The sequence below is a fragment of the Clarias gariepinus genome, chromosome 27 (genome assembly GCF_024256425.1).
Source record: "Clarias gariepinus isolate MV-2021 ecotype Netherlands chromosome 27, CGAR_prim_01v2, whole genome shotgun sequence".
Classification (NCBI taxonomy): Eukaryota; Metazoa; Chordata; class Actinopteri; order Siluriformes; family Clariidae; genus Clarias; species Clarias gariepinus.
Window position 1 is genome coordinate 5,612,501 of NC_071126.1, and position 25,024 is coordinate 5,637,524.

Sequence of the window (25,024 nt, forward strand, 5' to 3'; positions counted from 1 at the left end):
CTCTCTTTCTCTTTCTCCTATCGCTCTCTCTCTCTCTCTCTCTCTCTCTGTATCTCTCTCTTTCCAGGTAACCCTGTGTGGTGCCTCTCTTGATGTACAGGAGGATCCAAACTAAGGAAACATTATTCCTCTTAGAGCAGCCTGCAGTCCACAGCATGAGTTTTATCCACACACACACACACAGACACACACGACCTTGAGCCGTCCAAATATGGTGTGGGGAATGTAAACAGGAGGGTGGAGCTACAGTACATGCGGGTGGAGGGAAAGAAAAGTAGTAAAGAAACAAAGAGGAAGGTAAGGTCGTGACATAAGACGCTAGAAAGAGAAAAGAGCGCATAGAAAACGATCGTAGAGGAGATGAAAGAAAATAAAAAAAATGTAAGAGAAGGCAAAATATGTGAAAATGTATTCCAGTGCATTATTCTAAAAAAATTTAATTTATTAGCCAGTTATAATAATGTACATGTTCATACAGTTCTATTGATACTCTATATACTATACAGTATATTCGCCTCTGCTACAAATCAGGGCACTGGAATTCTCTTAACATCAGGCATCTCTAATTACATGGCAGTTTAAAACGGACTTACTCAACCAGATGTGAATCAACTGTAAATCACTGCCGTCTGACAAACACACACACACTTGTGTTTGGGTTTGTTTTTCGGAGAGTGGCAGAGAAAAACAGACTGCCTTTAAATATCCGGCCTGTTATTTCCTCTGTCTGGAGCTCAAAATGGGTCCAAAATGTTTCACTCCCAAACACACGCTCTGTCACACACATATGGCACGGAGTCTCTATTAGCAGGAACACACAAAACACGCTCCCAAGCAGTTTCTCCTTAGAACTTTTCCAAGTTTCTCCCTACAGTACTGTACCGAATTCTTGAGCCACCCCTAAATACGTCATATTAAATGAAATTTAATTCTATAGATTAAATTGAAGACATGGGAACAAATGTTTTACTGTGACAGACTGCAAAAATACAATGAAAATTGTATTTGTATTGTTTGTTTTAACAAACTCAGCAGCAACCTCATTTCCCCTCTTGTCTGTTCCAACCATTCAGCATTCAGCATCACCAGTATACTAATCATGCTTATAGTACATCAGTAAAGTCTGTAAGAGGTATTAGTTACAGTTAGTCCGTCCTGCATCTTGCTTCGATCTTGTCCTCACCAGGCTTTTTTTTTTACAGCACAGCAGCTCCAGGTCAAGGAAGACAACATTACTGTACGTCCTTACCGGGTTCTACTGTGTTCCTGCCAATTTGTTCTTACTTGAGGATGTAGTGGGAATGGTCCACTTAAGTTAGATGATTTTGATAAGTGAATGATTCATAGGTCACTGTATGGCTTAACAAACAAAAAACATTCCTCTGAAACGGCTCAGGTTCAAGGACTGGACTTAAAATGAGAGACAAAAAAAGTCCTTCAGGAAGCCCCGAGAACTATTCCTCGATACTACAGAACATCTTTGGAACCAAATTTTGAAGAAATAAGGGAGGCTCAAGACTTTTGCAGAGCACTCTACTGTATATGAAAATATTTTATTTTTCTTTAGGCGTATCAAGGCCAGAGGTGAAATGATACAAGACAACAACATCTGGTAACACTGTAATGTTGGTAGAGAACATTGTGGCTAACAGTAGCAGTTCATTAATAGAAGATCGATTCTTATTATTCTTATTTGTTACATGTAAATGTTGCAATGTAGCACGGTTGCTGGGGTCAAGTGTGTTGGTTCGAGTGTTTTAGAATTTTTCTTTTTACACCTTTTTTTTTATAGAAGTTACAGCATTTTGATGCAGTCAGGCATTTATGGTGATATGGCATATATAGTAAGTAACCCTATACTAAAAAGAAGTATATTTTTGTGTTTTTTTTTTATATTTATGTATTTTTCTATTCTTCAAATGGTTAACCTCTTTTACATTACTGATACACATTCAAACATTCACTACTTCCGTAATAAATACTTTCGGAGCCGTGTTAAGATGGCATTGATCCAGGAACTCTTAAAACATGCAAAATATGTGATAAGCAAGCTAGCTAATATTAATATGGACTTTGTCATTACAGTGTTTTGTGACATGTTTGTCTTTGGAGAGTAGAGAAAGATCTGGCATGACAACAGTGGACTAGTAATAATGATGATGAGGGTATTCGAGGTGGTGGAGGCAATGCAGTGTTTCCAAACTGCTAATTCCTAAATACTGGCATTGCAGAAATAAAAAGAAGATATAAAAGATATGCATATGAATTGTTGACATTTTAGTTGTTTTCTTGGTTATTAAACAATGCATTGCATGTGGACTATTTAAATGATTTAAAATGTTATCGTCATGAGTTCAGGGTACTTCATTTGCCACCACGCTCATCATGTAGCAGGAGTGTGAAATCACAAGCGGAGATGGTTGGAGACAGTGACCAAAAGAGCACATTCACAGTTGGAAAGTGGAGGAGGGAGAGAGAAAAAGAGAAAGAAAGAGAAAGAGAGAGACTTTTATTATCACTTAAAGGCTACTGTGAGCTAATACCAGCTCAGCACTTTTTAACATTAAGTACATTTTAAACATAAGCAGTTTTCGACTTTTACTTAAGTACAAATGTAAAAGAAGGAAAGTGTGTGTGTGTGTATGTGCGTGCATGCGTGTGTGGGTGTGTGTGCGTGTTTATTAAAAGTATGTGGTCCACATCTCCCTTGTGAATAAAATGTGCTTACACATTAGTAAATATTCCCAAGACGTTGGAGTCGAAGGTTTTAGTTTCCTGTAAACAACAACATCCTGTACAGCACTTGTGTGATTGCAGCTAATAAATTCAATAGAATCAATTTAAAGAGCATATCTTTTGTTTTTTTATTCCTGTGCTGTAGCCACTGTATTGCAATGGATATTCCAATGATTCAGGTCATCTTTTGGTTTCACAGCAACACAAATGCAAATCTGATATCAGAAATACACACATGATTACTCTGACACTGTTAATAGATTACTTTATAATCTACAATCTAAGCAATATAAACAAAGTTCATGAAACATGCCAATGGCGTCCTTATGGCTGATTAAAGATGATTATTACCAAACAGAATATCCTGTAAAAACGTGTGTGTGTGTGTGTGTGTGTGGCTACAGTACCTCCTGCTGCAATGTTCTCATAAGAATCCCAGTGAACCAGAGGATCGAGGGTATCATAGTCGATGACAATCGCAGAGTTGTTCTTCCAGCCAACGCTACCTTTATGAAAAAGTAAATAACAAAGAGCATAACCATGCCGTGTACACAAGTTTTCAAAATTTACAACCTGTTATAAAAATCAATATTCAACCATGAGCATAATACCTACAGAAGCTGTTCTCCAACTTTACTGAACAAAAAAGGTTTTAATGTAATACCAAAGCTATTTCAATTCTATGTATTAATTAAGTCTAGGAGCACTGTTCTATTTGGGATGGTACAATTTGAAAACTTACCTTGTGGAAAACCTGGGATTTTTTCCATGTTTTCCGAGAAAATTACCTCCACTTGACCTCCCTCTGGAAATCTAGGGTCTAGGTTAGAAATAAAAATAGCAGAAATAAAGTAATAAGGGGAAAAGTGCGCAAATAAGAGAATCGTAAAAAAGCTTCACTTTTACATATAACCAGTTCATTGCTATCTAACTATGAGAATGCAATTGCAATTGGCTGATTAGATAACAATAGTATAATTAACTAATGTGTCCTGCTTATGAATTAAACCAACCAAAAGAACATGCAGAGCAGATGCAATCTATTATAAATGCATAAGCAAAACAGACCAGATCTTTTTAATATATATAACAGTCATTTAAAAAAAAAAAAAAAAAAAAAGGCTATATATATGTATATATACTCCAGACAGGAAAAGAAGCAAAGGTCAAAACCATTATGCTGCCCTATTTAGTGCTAATGATGGTTTCCAGCAGACTGTGTGCAGTATTGAGTATTAAGGCCAGGGTCTGCTTTACATTTCAGATGACATCGCAGCATTCTAGGTATGTGGACAGATGGTTTAAAATAAAGTCACAACTGTATATGAATGCATTTTTTTTTTTTTGCATTCAACAGATAATATGTTCACATTAGAAAACTTAATGCAGCCACGAATACACTTTATGGCTTTTTATTTTTTTCTTACATTAGATTGAATTTGGATACCCCTATATTTTATGTGGCACAAAACACAAGATGCACTACCAGACACATTGGCCCTTTTAAAATCCTTGTGGCGTTGGGACCAGCACTGTGCAACCCCTCAGTGGCTGGGGTTGATCACATGCCAGTAATTGAACACAGGTCACACCAAAGAGCCACATGAAGAGATTATTAACTGTTTTGCCGGAAAGCTTCACAGCACTGACAGTACATATGTTTTACTTTCTTTCTATGTTTTTTCACTACTATATGAAGTTCATGAGACAAAGACCACACTGCATGATGTGTTTACGGGCTTTTAATCGTGAGATTTCCTGACGGCATCTCTAACTCATTTTAGTTTTTTTCCTTTCTTTCTCCTTTGCCAGTGTTTTCATTTCCATTTCCATTCATGGCATTTGGCAGATGCTCTTATTCGGAGCGACTTATATCTTAACTTTTTATACATCTGTGCAGTTGAGGGCTCAGGGTCGTGCTCAGGCGCCCAACAGTGGCAAAAAGTCCAGGGTGCAGTGGTTCTGGTTTTGGCCTCATCTATTACAAACTGAAATTCTAATACAGATACCTACGAATATTCTGAGCAGTAAACAGAAACAGTGTATATATTTTGCAAATTATGGAGTTGCATCTAACCCCCCTTGTTTAAAATATGGGCATAAAAACAATGTAAGTATCTTCATGTTACATTTACATTACATTTTCATACATAAATCAACGTTGATTGGACATATTTGGCTGAACGTGCAATGATATAGAGTTTATCATTGCAATTATTGCCCTATTAATGTATTAAGATTAGATGAGCATAAATGTACCACAGGTAAGCTATCTAATATTGTCACATCGGTTCTTTCCATTACCTTGTACATGCTACAAACCTACATTTTATGGTCCATTGGTCTATTGGTCCTGCTTGATTTGTCATTTATTTGGCAAACATTGAACAATACATGAGAGGCTGTTCTGTATTCTGCATTTGTTGATATTGTATGATAGTGTTACTGCAAGAGTATTTTGAAATACTTTCAAGTAGCAATAAAATATGCATAGACTATAGAGTAGATACAGTTCCCTGAGATCTTGGGACACGGTATTCTTTTTGTGTGACTTTTCACTTGACTTAACCAAGCTAAGAGGAGCTAGATTATGTCTGATATTGTTTTAAGCTTTCTTTGGGTACCTACATCGTTAACGTTTGCCAACATGGGACAAATAATGTGAAATGGAGAGAAGGGGGTCTAGAGAATTTCAGTTGATACATGGTTGGTTAACTGGCTCATTTGCCATTTCTGGCATAAAAAATATACTTTTTTTTTTTTTTTGGGTGTAATTCCCAGCATTAGACTAATGTTAAAATTCTGTGTTCCTCCACGAAATCCTTACAAAGTCAACACGCCTTCATACACTCTTTTAAACCCTGCACTTTTTGAGGGTGGCACTCCCCACGCAAAGACAACAAACCCTCTATCTTTTCCATCACTTTCAATTTGAGACATGCACCACTTATTGTTTGTACCTCTGTTTGCAAGATCAAGGTCCTTTTTGTAGAAGACTGAAGGGTGTCCATGAAGAGTGCCTGTGTGGAACTGTATGCGAAACACAATCTCTCTGCTCCTCTTTGCAACGTTCTTGTGATAGCATACAATCTGGCAAAAATATCAAGGTAAATGAGAGAGCGATGCATTGACACTTAGGCTACATAACATTTACAGTGTATGAGTGTGTGGCCAACTAGACCGTGTCTTTAACTTACCACAATGTCTCCTTTAAGAAGCTGTGGTGGTTCCAGAGCGAAATACACTTTGTCTGTCTGGCCCACAGAGACCTGACTGAAAATCATGCACACTTAATGATATTGCCACACCTCCACACATAATACTTTTCTTTGTGTGTGTGTGTGTGTGTGTGTGTGTGTGTGTGTGTGTGTGTGTGTGTGTGTGTGTGTGTGTATGCATCTTACTGTACTCCTGTTGTGCACACCAGCTGCATGTCTTGGTATACTCTGAGAAACAGTCCACATACTAAAATAATAGTATGAAATTCAGAAAATTATTTGCTCTTAATATATTATTTTGATTTGTCTTTACTGTGTGTGTGTATATATATGTGTGTAGCTCTTGCCTGTGGGGTGCAAGTTTGGCATGTGCTTCAGAGAGATGCAGTGGAAGAGGAGAGGAGAGGAGTTTATCTTTATCTGATGGGCCAGGAGCTTGCCAAACATCTGGACATACCTGAACCACACACACACAAACACATCAATCTCCTCACTATGGTACTGCAATGAAATTCTTCCAGTGTTATACACAAACAGCAGTTAAAACTTTGAAATATCTGTTGCTTCTTAAGAACAACAAGTAAAAATGACAGGGGGATCAGATTCTGCTTAAGATGTGTGACACAAATTACATTTTTGCATGAAAATGTTGTAAAAAGGAGAAACGTCTGACTGAGAGTCTACATTCTTTGGAACAGTACTACAAGGACTGGAAAAAAAAAACATTTTCCCAAAAGCTTTTTGCTCAGTTTATATTTGGATGATGGTGATGAAAAAGTCGACCAACATCAGACCAAAATCTCACGCAGGTGTTCACTGGGTTGAGAGTGATTGCGAAAGTCATAGCATATATGATTTACATCACTTTTATCGCCGGTTGATGAGGGTGAGGTTATTCTGTAAAACATGACTACCATCAAGATAGAAAAGTTTCATCACGGGATAAAGTTGTAGAATATTTGTGTTTATTTGCAGCAGACGATTTCTGCAAATCTGTATTTATACGAGCTTTTGCATGCAAACTACAACTATAATCAAAAACATATTATTATCTATTCTAATAATTAATCACAGACACTAAAAACAAAATAAAATAAAAAAAAAAAAACAGCTGACCGAAATTACTGAACCCTATGCATTATATGGTGGTGATAGTGTGTTTAAAGCAGGCTAAATGTAATATTTAAGACTAGAGTAAACAATTTCTATATTCCAGTGAACGTTCACTATGAAAAGGCGTCACTATGAAAAAAGTTGTTATATATGACGTCTTCCTTACAAATACATTTTTGCCTATGAAAAATATGACTGAAAGTCATCTAGTCCAACGTCCACTGCAATATTCACAACCATATAGGTAAATAAGGTATATAATATAATATAAGAAGGCCATTACAAGCAGAGGTGAGCAAAGTACACAAATCCTGAACATGAGCAAAAGTAGAAAATCCCAAGGGCAAAAATTACTCAAGTAACAGTAGAAGTCCTCCATTTACTTGTGTGCTCGAGTGAAAGTACATAAGTACACACCTTCAGTATCATAAATACAGGGCTTGTATTAGCTCACAGTAGCCTCTTTTTAAAATGAAAAATCTCTCTCTCTCTCTCTCTCTCTCTCTGCTTTATAATTATTAAAGCGTTGTTTTTTCCATTTCTCTCTGCAAACACCCGTCAAAATACCTGTTACTTTATTAGGCGTGTCTTGTAGTAAAGACACGTTGCGTATAATAGTTTAAAAATAATACGTATAATAGTCAGCAGGTGGCGAGATTCCAACTTCAAATACTACACACCACTGTTGTTACGCAATGCAACTGAAGGCAGAAATGTAGTTAAGTAAGAGTACAGACACACGAAATATGTAATTAAGTACAGTAACCAAGTACGTATACTCAGTTCCCTCCCACCATTAATAATAAGCACTTTATTCAAACAATAGTCATAGATCCTTACTGTATATCTGTTCTCCAAATATCAGAAATATATATCACTAACAAAGATTTAAAGATGCATTTAGCTTAGAATTTATCTCAAAGAATCAATAAATGTATAATAATAAAAAAAAATGTAATGAGTATTTAACTATTCAGTGGTAGGTGTATCACTAGGTTTGATTCCCAGCCACTGCCCAAACCACAGCCACTGTATACAGTGCTGGTTTCACGCCCCGACAAAAAAATGTGAGGATTGTGTCGGATGGAATCAGCCAATAGACCAACGTTAAGTTACAGCAATTTGTTTAATACGACAATCCCCTTTAAAGGAATATTTTTTTTTTCCAAACGTTCCTGAATGGCATATTTAGTCAAATAGATCATTACAATATTTAAGGAAGAAACAAACTTAAAAAGAAAGAGATGAGAGCAAACAATACTCCTCGTTTTATGCACTTTTATTAACAAAACCTTTTATATGTCTTTAATTGGATTTATTTTTGTTTTAGTACCAAAAAATTTAAGTACAGTATATGCGAAAAATCTTTAAGATGTCAACTGCATTTTAGAAGGAATGATATCTACATATTTTACATATAAAATGTACATAGCACAAGTAAATATATGTACATGTCCTTTGATTCTTATCTATCTTGTTTTCATACTCCATCAGCTTTTTTTTTTTGTAACAAATTAGAGGCCTGAGGGTTTTATGTGAGTTGCAGCCAGTCGCTGAATCACAGTGTTTCTAAACCATTGTAGGTCTGACACAGATAGGCGTTGGTTTCAGCAGCATTTCAGAGCTGTGAGGTGTCAAAGTATTCACACTGTACAATGTTGTGTGTGCAGATAATTGTTTAAATGCTTAGTAGCTGTTACGACGGTCCATTTTGATATGATAATTGCAAGTTTACATGGAATCGAATGAAATGAGGCATGTGCTCTAAGTGAATAATGGACCCAAAGCAATGGGAGCAAACCTCCTTTTTGGCATAACAAAACCCCAGGACTCAGGACTGTACTGTTTTTACATGAGAAGAGTAATACACGAGGATACGCTGTGTAAATGAAGTGCTGCTTATATGTGATACAGAGAATTTAAAATAACCAGTTTAATATACTTAAATAACTGAATATAGGTATATAAAATGTACACTCACCTAAAGGATTATTAGGAACACCACACTAATACGGTGTTTGAACCCCTTTCGCCTTCAGAACTGCCTTAATTCTACATGACATTGATTCAACAAGGTGCTGAAAGCATTCTTTAGAAATGTTGGCCCATATGGATAGGATAGCATCTTGCACTTAATGGAGATTTGTGGGATGCACATCCAGGGCACGAAGCTCCTGTTCCACCACATCCCAAAGATGCTCTATTGGGTTGAGGTCCGGTGACTGTGGGGGCCATTTTAGTACAGTGAACTCATTGTCATGTTCAAGAAACCAATTTGAAATGATTCGAGCTTTGTGACATGGTGCATTATCCTGCTGGAAGTAGCCATCAGAGGATGGGTACATGGTGGTCATAAAGGGATGGGCATAGTCAGAAACAATGCTCAGGTAGCCCGTGGCATTTAAACGATGCCCAATTGGCACTAAGGCACCTAAAGTGTGCCAAGAAAACATCCCCCACACCATTACACCACCACCACCAGCCTGCACAGTGGTAACAAGGCATGATGGATCCATGTTCTCATTCTGTTTACGCCAAATTCTGACTCTACCATTTAAATGTCTCAACAGAAATCAAGACTCATCAGACCAGGCAACATTTTTCCAGTCTTCAACTGTCCAATTTTGGTGAGCTCGTGCAAATTGTAGCCTCTTTTTCCTATTTGTAGTGGAGATAAGTGGTACCCGGTGGGGTCTTCTGCTGTTGTAGACCATCCGCCTCAAGATTGTGCGTGTTGTGGCTTCACAAATGCTTTGCTGCCTACCTCGATTGTAACGAGTGGTTATTTCAGTCAAAGTTGCTCTTCTATCAGCTTGAATCAGTCGGCCCATTCTCCTCTGACCTCTAGCATTAACAAGATGGATGTTTTTCCCTTTTCACACCATTCTTTGTAAATTCTAGAAATAGTTGTGCGTGAAAATCCACCAACAACCATGCCATGCTTAAAATTGCTTAAATCACCTTTCTTTCCCATTCTGACATTCGGTTTGGAGTTCAGGAGATTGTCTTGACCAGGAACACACCCCTAAATGCATTGAAGCAACTGCCATGTGATTGGTTGATTAGATAATTGCATTAATGAGAAATTAAACAGGTCTTCCTAATAATCCTTTAGGTGAGTGTATATATAAATGTAACTATTTTAATGCGCGTGCTATGGATGATGCCCACAACTCCATGAATGCAGCTTGTTTTTTCGTTGATTTCACGCTGTATGGTGGGGAAAGGTATAATCCGTGGTGCTGTAAGAGCAAAGTTTAATTATTATTTCTGATACTATCTGCTGTGTCACTGTTTCAAAACTGCATCTTCACTGTTACTAGAAAATCTTACAGTATCAGACACCTGCGGAGACAGTATACAGAATGTTAATTAATGGACAAGTTGCATACTGTACCCCACGCACGCAATAAAACTTTTTAAAAAAGGATTTAGCTTTTGTCCAAATGTGTCTTTTATATGATTTGTGTCACTCAGTGTTATTTAAACGGCTCTCCTCTGCGCGCATTTCTGCCTGAGCATAATTTCCTTGCTACTCCTAACCAGTTAGGACACCTCCAAAGCTCTCTTACATTTTGGTAAAAATAGGAGTAATTTCTATTTCTACTCCTGAAAATAGGACCAAAATGGCATCATTCTGAGAATTTTTGATTTCCACTTAGGAGAGATTTCCTACTCTGAGATGCTTAGTGAATACGAGCCCTGTTCTGTACATCATACTGTGCATGGGTATGGTAATAATTCCAAACAAATGTGCATATGTTTCACTTTCGTTTGATGTCTTTCATACAGATCTATAAGTAGATGTCACCTTAATTACTTTTACATTTTCCTGTTTCTACCCCGAAGTTGATTATTTTCCCATAACAGCATGGCCAAATAAGATGTAATAAGATGTTATATCACAGTGGTTTACCAAAATTAACCATTTATGTTTATTTATGATCAACAAATTGTATGTTTTAAGCATGTATTTAAGGGTTGTTTATGTCAAATCACCAACTTGTGTAAGAGATGCATCTGTCTGTGGGAGCTGTACACACAATTATTCACAAACATTTTGCGCATTACAGGAACTTGGCTGTGATTTATTGCTACATCCCCCCATACATTCCTGACCTCGCTGCAAGCCATTTCCACATGTTAGGGCCATTAAAGGAGTTCCTGTGATGCTAGCGTTTCAGATTTAAAACAGGCAGTCTGATCATGACTCCACATTCTTGATCTTGATTTTATCCAGGCACTCGTAAAGCAGAAGTGTAGCAGAAGATCGTATAGAGAAATTAAGGGTGCTTTTACTCTCATGAGTTTGTTCTGTTATGCTCCACAATGAAAAGTCCCAGTTTGACTTGAACACCCCTTGTAATTGTTAAACCAAAACCAATTTAGTTCCCGTTCTCACACAGATTAGAACGGCTCATCAGACACTTTTTTCTTTGCCTTGAAGTTAAGATAACACAAACCATTCATATGGTCTCCTGAGAAACCATAAATCTCTCAGTGCTGGAGACTGTTCCATGTCAGAAAACATAAAGAGATAGCTTTACATCTGTTTGATACAAAGAGCTGACACTGAAGAGTCGTTGCAAAAAATGGTAAGCATGTCATCACAAAAAAAAAAAAGAAAAAGTTTTAAAATGAGTGCATTATTTTAAAATAAAATGAAAAATTGTCTTGCAGGACTACTCCTCCTTCAGCCACACTGAGCAACTTAACAACAGCGTGGTAAAGGTTTATATGATTTAAACTTGATTGTTACAACGTGAAGCTGCTTTTATTAAGCTAAAGAGACAAAGGAGGGGCTTCTAGAGAAAAAGGAAGGAAAAAAGTTTAAGGCGTTGTCTATGTCATATTCTTATGATCTGACCTCAAATCACATTCTATACACGTCTCCTCATAACCTTTAACACTTGTGACTAATTGGTCATTGTAAGATACCACTTCCTGTTTCAATTTTTTTTTCAATGAAATTTTATTACTTTAGTATAAAAATGCAAGTGTGATAATAAAAATAAATAAATAATAAATAATAAATAAATGTTTGCCTTATCTGGGAAGGAGTCATAAGGGAAACCATCTTATCACTGTAGAACCTTTTCATGGTATAACAATCTAAAGCCTTTTCTTCACTGAGAGAGAGAGAGAGAGAGAGAGAGAGAGAGATTATTAGAGATGAATACAATAATAAATTAGCAGATACTGTAAATGGGTATACAGTACAAAATCTCATGATTATTTAGCCTATGGTAAAGTTAATGGGATAATGCAGTATGTATGGTTTATTAATTTTAGATTTTGTGTGTGTGTGTCTGTGTGTGTGTGTGTGTGTGTGTGTGTGTGTGTGTGTGTGTGTGTGTGTGTGTGTGTCTGTGTGTGTGTGTGTGTCAGAGTGTGTGTGTGTGTGTGTGTATGAGAGTGTGTGTGTATGAGAGTGTGTGGGTGTGGATGCCCATGCGCATGTGTGTACGTGCCCATGCCCATGTGCGTGTGTGTGTGTGTGTTATTGATTTTTCTTGTAGCTACAGTTTCCAAACTTTCCAGGAGCAGGCATTTGGATGTCACATGGCAACCCTCCCACAAACAAAACAAAACTATGGCTCAAAGTTCATCCAAGTTACGTGTTAGCATTATGTTATGCCCGACTTTTTAATCACTCTTTTTTCAATATGAAAATGATTCCATTAAAGAACATAATTAGAATATAGAATAGAACATAGATATATAAAATATAACTTTTTTTGTTTTGTCAATTTCTATTTAGACCTCCAGGGTACTTCATTTAATTAATTAATTTTTCTTTATATTTTGTGTTAAACTTATTGTGGTGTTTAAATATAAATTAAGTCAGTGTATTTATTGCAGTCTGAATGTCCGCTTTAGTGAAATGTTGTCAATATGCTGAAGCATCCCGACTTATATGTCATCCTTATTGTTGAGAGCTTGAATATGTGTAATGTTGGTTTTACCTGCCAGAGACGCTCGGAAGGTTGATGTAGGATGAAATGACTACTCCTACCCGGTCTTTTGAGCCCTATTAAAGAAATAATCCGAGACAGTGTATGTGATTCAGCATACATAATAGTGTATCATAGATGTCTCAACACTCAGTGTCACTGATCACATTCATAACCATTATGCTATGATGTAGGCATGACCCTAGAGTAACTCTCTTATTTTAAAATATTGCTCATCATATTATTTAAGATTATATAGATTTAAAAAATAATGTCAGTTATCATCCACAAGAAAATCAGTTCCCTTTTGAGTTAAGTTTAAGTTAGTGTCGTCTTGCTTAATATGGATCTGACTTTGTATCCAGGCAGCTAACAATTGTGACATATCATATCAAGTCAGGTATTAAGTCACACAGGTTTTTTTTTTTTCCAATATATGTCCAATAGTGTGCAGTATCCGATATGTATCATATCTTCATCTTTTTGATCCTATGACAGAATTAAGAAAGTTTGAATCCTAAAAAGCACCTAATGAACACTATCCAAGAACAAACTAACAAACTAATATAGCATAAACACACTCACCCTGGCCACGTCTCAGTAGCTGGGCATGATACAGTAACAAACTTGTTATAAAAAAAGGAGCTTATTAAACCAGCAATGTGAATTTATGCTAAAATTGTTCTATATTAACTAAAATTGTTCGAAATATGACTTTATACCTAATTTGATTTAACCGGACATAAGTTTTGTTTGTTATAAAAAGTGTTTTACCAATAAAGTGATAAAAACATATCCAGCTTATATTTAACTTCAAAGAATTACAATTAATTTAAAGTCGTATTTATTTTAGTTAAAAAAAAAAAAAACTTTTCTTTGGCTACTCCTGTCAGGGGCCATAGTGGACCATCCAATCCGCGCACAGGTTCTACGCCTTATGCCCTTCCTGACACAACCCTCCCATTTTATCCGGGCTTGAGACCAGCATCAGTGGTGGGGTAGTATGGGTGCGGTAACCCATCAACTGCTGGGCTCGAACCCGGAACCTGAGATCACCAAACCAACAACCTAAAGCCTTAGCGGCCTGAGCCACCTATTTATTTTAAACATTTAGTTCCAAATCAAATCCTGGATTTTTTGGAATATTGTATGTCTATATCTTTTGCAAGATTTTCAAATATTTCCAAAAGCTGTGGTAAGTCATGTAAGTAAAAAAAAAGAAGAAGTTTTAAAGATATGCGCTTTCAATCCCTAAACATTGTGTCTTAATTCATGTATAAAAGATAGTGTTGAACAACAGAAAGCTACAAGGACGCCCAGCACTTTACAGTCTGCCGCATACTGGCCTTTAAAAGAGTTCAAGGCATTGACTCAGCTTACAAAATCCCCAGATCCCAATCCAATCAAGTACCCGTGGGATGCGCTGGATAAATCCACTGATCCACTAGGGCCCCACCCCACAGCCCAATGCAAACAAAAGAATCTGCCGCTAAGGTCCTGGTGCCAGCTGGAAGGGCAAGAGCCACCTTGGGGCACAAGAGGAACCTAAAACCTAGATGGTTTTAACATTAATGGTTTTAAAGTATCTTTGTATTTATGATAACTATGAAAAACAACACCTGGAAGAGACGGATATGGAGGAAACAAAAAGATGGTCTCAGAGCTTACCCTGCAGTGTAACAGGAGCACATGCTCACTGTGTGTGTTGAGCCAGTTATCAATGCTTTTACACATAGAACACAGTAAATGTAGGGATGGGGCATGCTGTTCAGGCCAGCCAACATCTAGGACCTGAAGGAAAGCACGTAGAGAAATGAAAGAGACACATGGTCATGTGGTGCTCAGATTTTAAATACCGCATATTGTGAATTTTAGACTTTACCCTGACATTTATCCTGCGTAGTTCTTCCCTCGGTTCTGAAAGGTTAATGACCTATGATCAGAAAAAAAACATAGAACCGTTTTATAACACTGACTCTTACAATCTAATACATAATATATATATGGATTTTTTTTTTTAATAATGTTTGTTAAATACTGCTTGCCCTCACCAGGTAATTGTCAGAGTGTTTGGATTGCAACATCTGTGTGATGTTGTATAAGTTGGTCAGGTAGGTCTTCTCTGGGCATGTTGGACTGAAGGAGACAGCGATGATGCGCTCAGTAATATAGGTCAGGTCAAATTCACATCTTTCTGCCATCACTGCACTGCTCTGCAATAATAATAGATCACATCGGGCTACAGAACTTTTAGGCACAAACAGGAAGGTGTATACAGGTTCACCAAAAATGGATTTTTGCGTTTGGATAAACGCTGCATAGTCTAATGGCTTTCCAATTGGGTCAAGTAGTTAGCAATCTACGACTTAGCAAGCACAATGACACTGATGATGATAATAGCATGAAAATTGAAACGTTCAGCTTGCGTGCTATTACTGTTAACACTTTGGGCTGTATGAGCAGAGTGAACAGATGAGGTGTTACTTTAAAAAAAAAAGCAAGCCAGAATAAGTGATAAAGTGTTGCTGAATCAGCCTGTTTCGGGACAGATTAAGAAAAACTAATTCCTATTCATTCCACTTTCAGCTGGGTGTGCAAAATGCATTGTGGGTAATGAAGGCCTTATTAAACAAAGTGAAAGCAGACTGACATATTGATGGTTTTGGCCACATAATTCAGGTGGTGGATCGTTCTCGTTTTTATCACGGTAGGAACTGCAAAGCTTACTCATATAAAATACACCAGACCACAGTTTGTCCATTTACAGATTAGATGTTCTCTTAAATCATAGTCTAAGCATTACTTGAAGCTGGAAAAAGAACAAATTGGGATGCTTTCTGTGTTGAACATTTCCCAGACAACCTCATCAAAATAGAATATCCACCAGATTTCACAAACATATAAAACAATAAAGCAATGCATTTAATTGCCTATCAAATGTCGTACTCTCATAAAAGGAACACAAATCGTTATTTATACTCTACACATTCTTCTTGTTTACAATCTATAAAAAACTGACATTACATAGATATGTAAAATGTGTAAGAAAATACATTACATGCACTTTAAGAATGTACAACAACACTGTGGTGACATAAATAAACAGGAATGAAACGTCTAAAGTTGTAATGTTTTAGTATCTTTCCTTCCTGTCACTTTTGTCTCCAGTGACCGGAACTGCAAGTCAATAATGCGACATGGGTTCATGTTTGCAAATAGAGTAATGAGAGTGAAGTATATTGTATATAAGCACTTCACTCTGATTACTGTATTTGAGCCGGCTATCATCACATTACCTTACAGCCCAAGTGGAGTCTTGTTTTAATATTGCTTACATTGCATGTAGAACAAAGTTCTGATTCATGCTAAATACATCAAGCGCTTACCTGGACAACAGGATTACAGGGTATACAGTCCTACAGGAACATCTGCTATATTCACCCGGTAGAAATGACAGAATTAAAAGGAAAAGTAAGAAGGGGATAAGAGGACAAAAAGAGGAACACGCTCTGTACTCCACATGCTACAGCTCACATGCACTTTGGCCGGCACTCTGTATGACCGCGCGTTCTTCTGCTGTCAGCACTTGTTCTCAGTACGTATGACTAAAGCAAAGGACTCAAGATTAAGGAACACACCCCTTGCTTATAGTACAGACATTTCTCTGAGTCATACAATACTAGGAACAGAGTGCACTTTTGTATTGCTAAATATTTTTTGTATGAAAATACATTTTATTTATCAGTTTATAGCTCATTATACTACATATTTATTCCTTCATTTATTTATCCATTAATATTCTGTACCACTTATTTTGTGTACAGGGTCATGGGGACCCGGAGCCCATTCCAGGATTGAATAAGGCATAAGGTGGAAATGAATGTATATGAATGAATATAGTAATTAATATTTTATTAATTAATAAATGATTGTGTTTGAAGAACCTTTTGTTGTATCCTGTGGAAAACATGGCTTTGTTGGAAAAAAAAAACTTTTGTAATTGGGTCAAAAAGTTAAATATTACCTATCTTAGACTGACTAAACTCACGTCCATATTATCAATATATTGACAATATTTTAGACTTCACTGTTGCTTCACAATACACTATTGATTGATGCAGACAAATTGCTCATTGCATCCTCTAGTGCTATTTCTTTTCCATTCAAAATAAAAAAGAAGGATCCAAACATGACAAATATCAAAGTGTCATTTAAAAAGGATTCAGGACTATACGGCGAATGTTGCAGCCGAGAAACAACTCCCAGCCGAGTTTCTGTAATGTGCAAGTGGTGTTAGTGAATGATTGTGTTGCAGTCCGCACAGACAGATGCGTCTCTTCTGCAAGTTAGTGACAAGTTGTCTGTTAGTTTTCAAGGATCAGGCGTTCCACTTGCTGAACATTCCGGGGAGCAACTGCAGTGGCCTCTGAGCCACCTTGGTCAATCACGGATGTACGGCCTTCTTTAAAATGTTTGCACATTATGTGAAACATCTAATCCATGGAACACCTTGATAATTTTTTTCAGGCCAGAACAATAAAAGTGTTTAATAATACATTTTTATCATGCTCTTTATATTTAAAGCAAATCTCAAAGTGTGATAAATTATTTCAACCTCTGATAAAAAAAAAAATAATTACAGCCTGTGGCATATTCTGGGAGATCATTCCACAGTCTAGGACCAGCTGAGCCAAAAGCCTGATCTCTCATAATATAAAGCTTGGTCTTAGGACGTTTCAAAAGATGCATTGACACAAAGCAGAGTTTTTTCAGCAGAGTTCTTTGAGATAGGGAGGGGCATCCCCATAAATGCTTTAGTGGGTATGAACGGCAACCTTGTATTTAATTCTGAATGAAACAGGAAGTCAATAAAAAGATTAAAAAATTGGCGCAATATGGTCATATTGACACACTCTCACAAAGATCTTAGCAGCACTTTTTTGAATATAATGCAGCTTTTAAAGGATTTTTCCACAAATCCCAATGAGGAGTGCATTGCACAAGTCCAGCCTGGAGGAAACAAATGCATGGACTAACTTTTTTCACATCTGCAAAAGTGAGTGCTGAACGCAGTTCAGCAATGCTCCTGAGATGAAAGAAAGACGTCTTACACAGACGTTTGATATGAGCCTTATACTACAAATAAGAGTAGTGATGTTAGTGCTGTGCCTACTAAAATAGCTTTTATTAAATACAATTAAATAGTTTAATTCAGTCATGATGTCTGAAGTCTAGAGGTCTCAGAAGCTAATGGTTAATAGCAAAGACTCAATTACATTACGTTTGATGTAATCTTTTTAAATATTTTTCTGTGCAGAGATTTTTATTAAACTTTAAATGTGTAATTATGATATAATTTCAACATCCTCAGATTTAAACCACCTGTGATCTTTGTCGCCCCCTTTTGGGGGCTATGGTGCCAAGATTGGGAACCAGAGGGTTAGATGACAAATGTGCAGTGTTGGGTGTAACACGTTATAATGTTACATGTAAGAAAACTTGGATTCCTTTTTTTGATGTAACGAGTAATCTAATGCGTTAAGTCCGCCATTCACGTACTCAGTTATTTAGTTACTTTTTAAAAAATTTAATCCTTTATTCAGACAATGTATGTAATCCGTAAGCCAGACAGCAGTCATTCCCAATCCGTTAGTGTGTGTGAAAGTCGTCCTACAAGCCCCACTCCCCTCTGTTATTCCTGCTGTTATACCCCTATCTCACCTATGCGGTGTGACTATGCATGGACCGACGCGCGGAAAGATGGAAACCTAATCACAGGGACAAAACTTGCGGTGATGAACCGTACTCACGACCACCGCGCGACACCGCATACGTGAGATAGGGGTGAGTGATGATGGTAGACTAATTATAAAGGTCTTGACTAAAACAACATGCATGAGGAATCACAAAGGAGTTTTTATTTTCTGCAATGGAAAAATACTCTAACTAGTTACTTTCATCTTAAGATAACACTGTAATATAACTGATTACTTTTTAAAGACTGTAATTTTGTAATGTAATTAGTTACTTTACAAAGTAATGTCACCCAACACTGCAAATGTGATTAGTTTTCAGTCTCCTTATCTACCTATTAGAAATTATGTAGATATTACTTGTCACACTATTTCAAAGCAAATATGTGAATGAACAAGGCTCATATTGTTAAAATAAGCTGCTCACTTTTGTCCTTCTCCAAAACCATCAATAAAAAGAATCTCAGCTGTCCAGAATTCTGTACTAGAGATAATATCACCCTTACCAATTTACCAACAAAAACTAGTAGCTAGAACTAAACATGATGTCTCAATTTTCACCAGCTTCTGTCTCCTTGCCCCAGGTTATCCCACAACTTAGGAAAAGGACAAATAACGAACTACACCATACATCATTACTCCTTTATATTAGATCTCCAGAGTTTGTTGCTCTTTTGCTTTTAAAACATTTTTTTTAATGTGGTTCTGAGGAGATTCCCTGGAGGGCATACAGCCACGAGAGCATTATTGAGCTCATGCACTGATGTCATAAAAATTGACATTCCTGTTCATCCCAAAGGTGTTCAGTGGAGGTAAGGGCAGGGCTACAGTATGTGGATGCCACTGGAGTTCATTTACACGATATTAAATGTGAGTTTGGAGTAAACAAGTTTCCATTCTCTTCTTTGTCTCTGCTAATCTCCTATGGTCTAGTAAAGCAGTTCTCAAAGTGATTCTATGAAACTGAGCCAGGGATCGAATCAGCATATTTATTGTTGAGATCTTATAGTGATTATACTTGTTAATTAAAATTAAGCTTATTAAAATAGGCTTAATTCAAGTCCTAGTAACTCTAAAACAAACCAAGCATCACCTTATATGTAATGTAAAGTACAGGAAAAACATGTAAACACCTTTTACATTCAAACAATGAAACTTACATTGGCATAGTTAGTACACTGGCATATTAGTTCTTAAATCATTATTCATTAACTCATGCATATTGTTAAATTCAATATTCATTCATATTTTATATCATTTATCCGGTACAAAAATATAGGGGCCATGGAGCCTATACTAGGAGACGTGGGCATGAGGCAGGGTACACCTTGGACAGGATGCCAATTTATCACAGGGCACACAGATTTAGCATGCATTTTCACACATGCTTAAACTGCATGTCTTTGCACTGTGGGAGGAAATTCCCAATTTTGTACAATGGTCACCTTTCACACGTGCATTTACACACTACGGACAAAAGACCATGCCACTACTGTTTAATTACTTTTATTAATTTATTTAACAGGTGTTTGAAAAATATTTAAACAACACTAGTAAAAATATATACATTGTGTATATCAAGTTTATGCTGCCTCCTGCTGGATACAACATTAAGGGCATAAAGCAATACAGAAGAATTAGTGACTATTTAGCAGACAAATGTAAAAATATTAGATATAAAATAAAACTTAAATTTAAAATAAGATCTAAAAATTAGCATTTACTTTGACATATTTACATTTTAAAAACATAAAATTACTGATTCACATTTTGTGTGGCAACAACAGGTTATAAACATGAATAAAAAAAGATACTACTGTTTTCTGTTTCATAAGTTTACCACATGCTTGTTATAAAAGGTTAAAAAAAAAAATATTCTCATTTTTGCTCTGTAGCTCAGATATAGATGCCTGACTGTAAAGGTGTGTCCTGGGTACTCTCTGGTCGTTTACGTTTCTCTGCTTCATAGTGAACATGCTCGTTGTAACGGTTCACGCTTTGAATTGTTCTAAAAGTAAAAAAAGCTCCCAGCGCGTACAAAATACCTGCTATGATTCCGAACAATGCCACAGCTCCATCCGCGCCACTCACGTTACAGTTCATCCAAGTCTGTCCGTTACGCCCGTAAAGTCGTGCTCGCATTGTACACACGTCTGTCGAGTTGACTTTGATCACAAAATGTAGATAGAGACCCACTGCAATGATATAAGCCACTGCTCCAATCACCTGGAATGCAAGCTGACCAATCAGGAGCTTCAGTGAAAGCATATGAGCAGGCTTGTTGCCGGACATGGCAAATAAGAGCGAGGCCACGCCGAAGGCGATGCTGAAAGCCAGACCGCCGTACACTCCAGGAGCTCTCATTTGTGAAAACTGCATGTCAAGATCACGCACCTGCTGAAGCTCTGTGCCTTCAAACGGGATAACAACGTCGACAAAACTCCCGCTTCCAAAATTCATAGCCGACATGCCTGATAAGGTGATATAAGCAGCTACGAGACAGAACAACACCAGCAGGTTGCAGAGAAATGCACACATTAGCACAATACCTAAAAGACAAAAGTGATACAAATACAAATTTACAAATAAGAACATGTAAGTCAGTGTTTCAGATAAAGAAAAAAAAAGCTAAATAATAAATTTGATCAAATAAATCTAGCAGCAGCAATACAAATAATAACATTTATTTCTGTTTAGAGTGGCATGAATTTTTAGCCAAGATCTTTTATTGAGAGTTAAACTGCTCCGTCTAATCCAGCACATCCTTAAGACTTTCACTGTGGTTAAGGTCAGGGATCCAACGCTCTGTAACAAGGGCAATCTGGGACTCATTAGGCATATGTGTATGGAAATGCTCTTATATTCACTAATAAATAAAGCTGTGTTTACTAAAGTCTTTTTTCTCATTTCTAAGCTTTTAATAGCTTTTTAATAACCTAGTGGAATTTTCTTTGGGATTAATAAAGTAAGTAAGGATCGATCACCCAATCTATTTATCCGTATATTTTTTTCAGACCACATTTTTTCTATGATGTTGTCAGGTTGCACAGATACACCTCCTGGCATAGCTAGTTTAAATTTGAGAAGCTACTCACTGCATGAGTTAGGCTTAAATGAATGTTTGTCATCTGAAACATGTTAAAAACGGCACCAATTATTAAATCCATGGGTCTTAAGTATTTACTTATTTAAAATCACATAGAGACTTCGTTTTGGCCAAGCAGTGTATTAAAGCAGTCATGCAACATGAGAGGAGATAACCAGTTAAACCAGCTCAAAAGGAAACAAAAACATATGTAGTATCACAGGGCGTGGCTAGGGCTCTGAGAACGAACTAACCCATCCTGTAAACAGCAACTCACAGACAACTTTGCTTGCAAGATATAAGCATAAGTAACATGAGCTAAAAATTACTGGCAGTTGCAAACTTTCTGCTGATGTGATACTGTGATACTGTATATTTGACACCATGGTATAATTTTTCAGAATTTTAGAAGTGTTGCCTGTTTTGTTTTTAATCTCAGTAGCGACGAATTGGAAAATAAACCCTTATACTTGATTAGGTTTTTTTTTTTGGCATAAAACTTTTTTTTTTACAACATGGGATATGGGTTACAATATCGAAGTGGTAGCATAATCAGTGTGTTATGGCTCTGAGTTACTGTTTAGAAGGCCTGCGCTGCAAGCCCCAGCTTCACCAGATTGCCATTGTTAGGCCTTTGAGCAATGCCCTTAACCCTGTCTGTGCCAGCGGCGCCGTACAATGGCTGACCCTGAACTCTGACCCCAGCCTGCTAACTGTATATGTGACGAATAAAGGGTGAACTTAAAATATCACATTATCATTAATGTATACGTCTACTGCCAATTTGCACTTTATTTTCAAATACACACCCCTCCTGGAGAAGATGTGTGTACATGATGATCCATGCCCTTCTTCTGAAGTCTGCCTTCTCCTGTGTTGGGAAGAGGATGACTGGTTTCTGGAGTTATACTGGGACCTATTAGGTGATCAGATGGAAAATAATTATTTGACAGGCATCAAAAAAGATTTGATAGAGAAAAAAAAGCAGAAATAATAAAATTGAAACAAACACCATAAAACTGTTCCTTACGCATTTATATTCCCTATAAAAACCTTTTGTAAAATCCAAGTGGCAACACAACATCAGTCAAAGATGATTATAATGCATTTGGGTCTTTGGATACGTCAAGAAGAACAAAAGTTATCATTAATTTTAAAAATGTGTTAATTTTACCGCCTGAATATGGGAATGACATTGCAAAAATGTAGAAGTCACAAAATAAGAAAATTATTATTATTATTATTATATTAGTAGTAGAAAAAAAAGGATATAGGCCTACCACTCTATACTGCACAATTCTGAGCCCTTAAACAAATGGCTAAAATGCTCTGAGTTTTAAGGGCTACAGTCTTATTGTGGGATAGGATGAAGGCTGATTAAATGCTTTGGGGTACTTCCTGGTACAAATGTTGTAAATACTTTAAATCCATGTAATATCGAGAAGCTGGAGAACTCGAGCAGACGGACTGAGAATGTGGTGTGTATATATTGCAGAAATGCCACATTAGGGTGACATCGGGAAAGTGTCTGATTGTGGATATACACACCTGTTGGTGGAGGATGGTCGTGAACGTTGATGTTGTTGTTGTTGTTGTTGTTTGTGTCTGTAACCCCCTCCTTGCTCCTCTCTGCGCCCACGCTGGGTTCTTGCATCACTCATTACTACAACACAGAGCAGAGAAACATAATGCCAAGTCTTCGTGTCGCATTTTTCCACTGTGAAACATACTGTATATAACAAGTTTACTCAGTTCAACTACGGCTAATTGTTCTGTTGGGACATAACGCCGAGTCAAGTTAAAGAGAAAATCAATCAGGGCGAATGAGAGACAAAAACTAAAAATTCTATTCAGTTTTTTGTTTTTTTACGGATTATAAAGAAAACAAATAGAAAGTTACGATCAAACAGATACAAGAAAGTAAAACTTACTAGCTATAACGATGATATGGTCATTTACAGGTTTCGATCAGAAGTGAGGAGGAACTCGGTTTACTCTGACTTCCGTGAAACTCCGCTAGCATCGGTCACGTGCTGAGATTTACACCTGTAAAAGGGGCGGGGCTAGAGTCGTGCAGATATACGGATACCATAAGCTCGCGCTTATTAATATATAGATTATATGAATTATATTGAGCTGTAGCGAGGTTCAGCTCAAAACCAAGTGTTAGTAATTCGACAGAACTTTGGTTCGGCGCTTTAAGAACATAGATATGTTAGAAATACGTCTCAACAGTAGCAGTCAACGCGTCAACCAATCAAATAGCTGTATGCAAGTATTCTGACCGCTCCATAAGTTCTAATTCAAATCTTATTTGTCACGTACACAATTATACACAGTATAATATGCAGTGAAATGCTTTTTTCGTAACCTTAAAAAAATTACTGCAATAAACGAAAAACTGCACTAAGAAAAATGTAATAATAATAATAATAATAATAATAATAAATAAATAAATAAATAATGTATATGAATTTGAGTAACATTCAATTCTTAAACCATAATATGTTGTAATATCCATAATGTGTTTAATATGATGTTGGTCCGCCCTTTGCAGCTATAACAGCCTTAACTCTTCTGAGAAGGCTTTCCACAAGGTTTAGGAGTGTGTTTATGGGAATATTTGACAATACTTTCAGGAGTGCAGAATTTCTCTGACCCAGTTTTCTAGCCATTACTATTTGGCCCTTCTCACAGTATCTACATTTTGAATATCTTGTTACAGTTGTGGCTGGAAGTGGGTGGGATATATTAGGTTTATACTGTATTGATATGATTATGCTTAAGTGTTGGAAACAGAAAAAAAAATGAGTAAAGCCAGAAGCAGGGCAGGGAGATCTGAGAGGAGTCGGCATTGAAACGTCAAGCAACATACCCTGGCAAACTCTGTCCTATGTCCCTACACCCCTGCCAGGGGCAGAAAGAGGAAGGGAAGACAAGGGCTCTAAAAAAGCTTTTTTTTTATTGTTGTCAATCATCGAGCCATCCCTTAGATGGATAGCTTGATGTGTGGTGGTGAAAGTTCATTCTTGCTGTATCATCCAAGGCTTCAGCTGAGGGAGCTTCACTGCATATATTTTAAAGATCTTGTGAAAAAAAAATCATTTTGTCTCACTCATAACTAAGCTTCCTCAGAAAGTTTCAAGAATTAATACAAAAACCAAC

At 36.9% G+C, this 25,024-nt stretch overlaps 2 protein-coding genes across 5 annotated transcripts in view; both read right to left on the reverse strand.

The window, feature by feature from the left end:
- si:ch211-191a24.3 (tensin-3) overlaps positions 1-16,560 on the reverse strand; it is a 49,284-nt gene extending 32,724 nt beyond the window's left edge. For 2 of the 4 annotated variants that reach the window (XM_053488979.1, XM_053488977.1), the window contains exons 1-12: positions 16,408-16,560; positions 15,073-15,234; positions 14,904-14,954; positions 14,690-14,812; positions 13,034-13,098; positions 12,113-12,196; positions 6,302-6,411; positions 6,141-6,201; positions 5,934-6,009; positions 5,697-5,826; positions 3,479-3,556; positions 3,144-3,242 (exon numbers count right to left, since the gene is read on the reverse strand). In XM_053488979.1, coding sequence (XP_053344954.1) covers positions 3,144-3,242; positions 3,479-3,556; positions 5,697-5,826; positions 5,934-6,009; positions 6,141-6,201; positions 6,302-6,411; positions 12,113-12,196; positions 13,034-13,098; positions 14,690-14,812; positions 14,904-14,954; positions 15,073-15,222 — 1,027 coding nt within the window. In that variant the 5' untranslated portion in view covers positions 15,223-15,234; positions 16,408-16,560. The remainder of the gene's footprint in view (positions 1-3,143; positions 3,243-3,478; positions 3,557-5,696; positions 5,827-5,933; positions 6,010-6,140; positions 6,202-6,301; positions 6,412-12,112; positions 12,197-13,033; positions 13,099-14,689; positions 14,813-14,903; positions 14,955-15,072; positions 15,235-16,407) is intronic. The other 2 variants (XM_053488978.1, XM_053488980.1) reach the window with 2 other exon arrangements.
- A 3,704-nt stretch (positions 16,561-20,264) lies between these two features.
- si:ch211-191a24.4 (uncharacterized protein LOC100150331 homolog) lies at positions 20,265-23,874 on the reverse strand. Its single transcript, XM_053489373.1, has 4 exons — positions 23,791-23,874; positions 23,408-23,522; positions 22,669-22,775; positions 20,265-21,323 (listed from the first exon to the last, which is right to left on the reverse strand). Exons 2-4 carry the CDS (start codon positions 23,518-23,520, stop codon positions 20,671-20,673), a joined length of 873 nt encoding a protein of 290 aa, XP_053345348.1. The 5' UTR covers positions 23,521-23,522; positions 23,791-23,874; the 3' UTR covers positions 20,265-20,670.
- Positions 23,875-25,024: the final 1,150 nt, after the last annotated feature.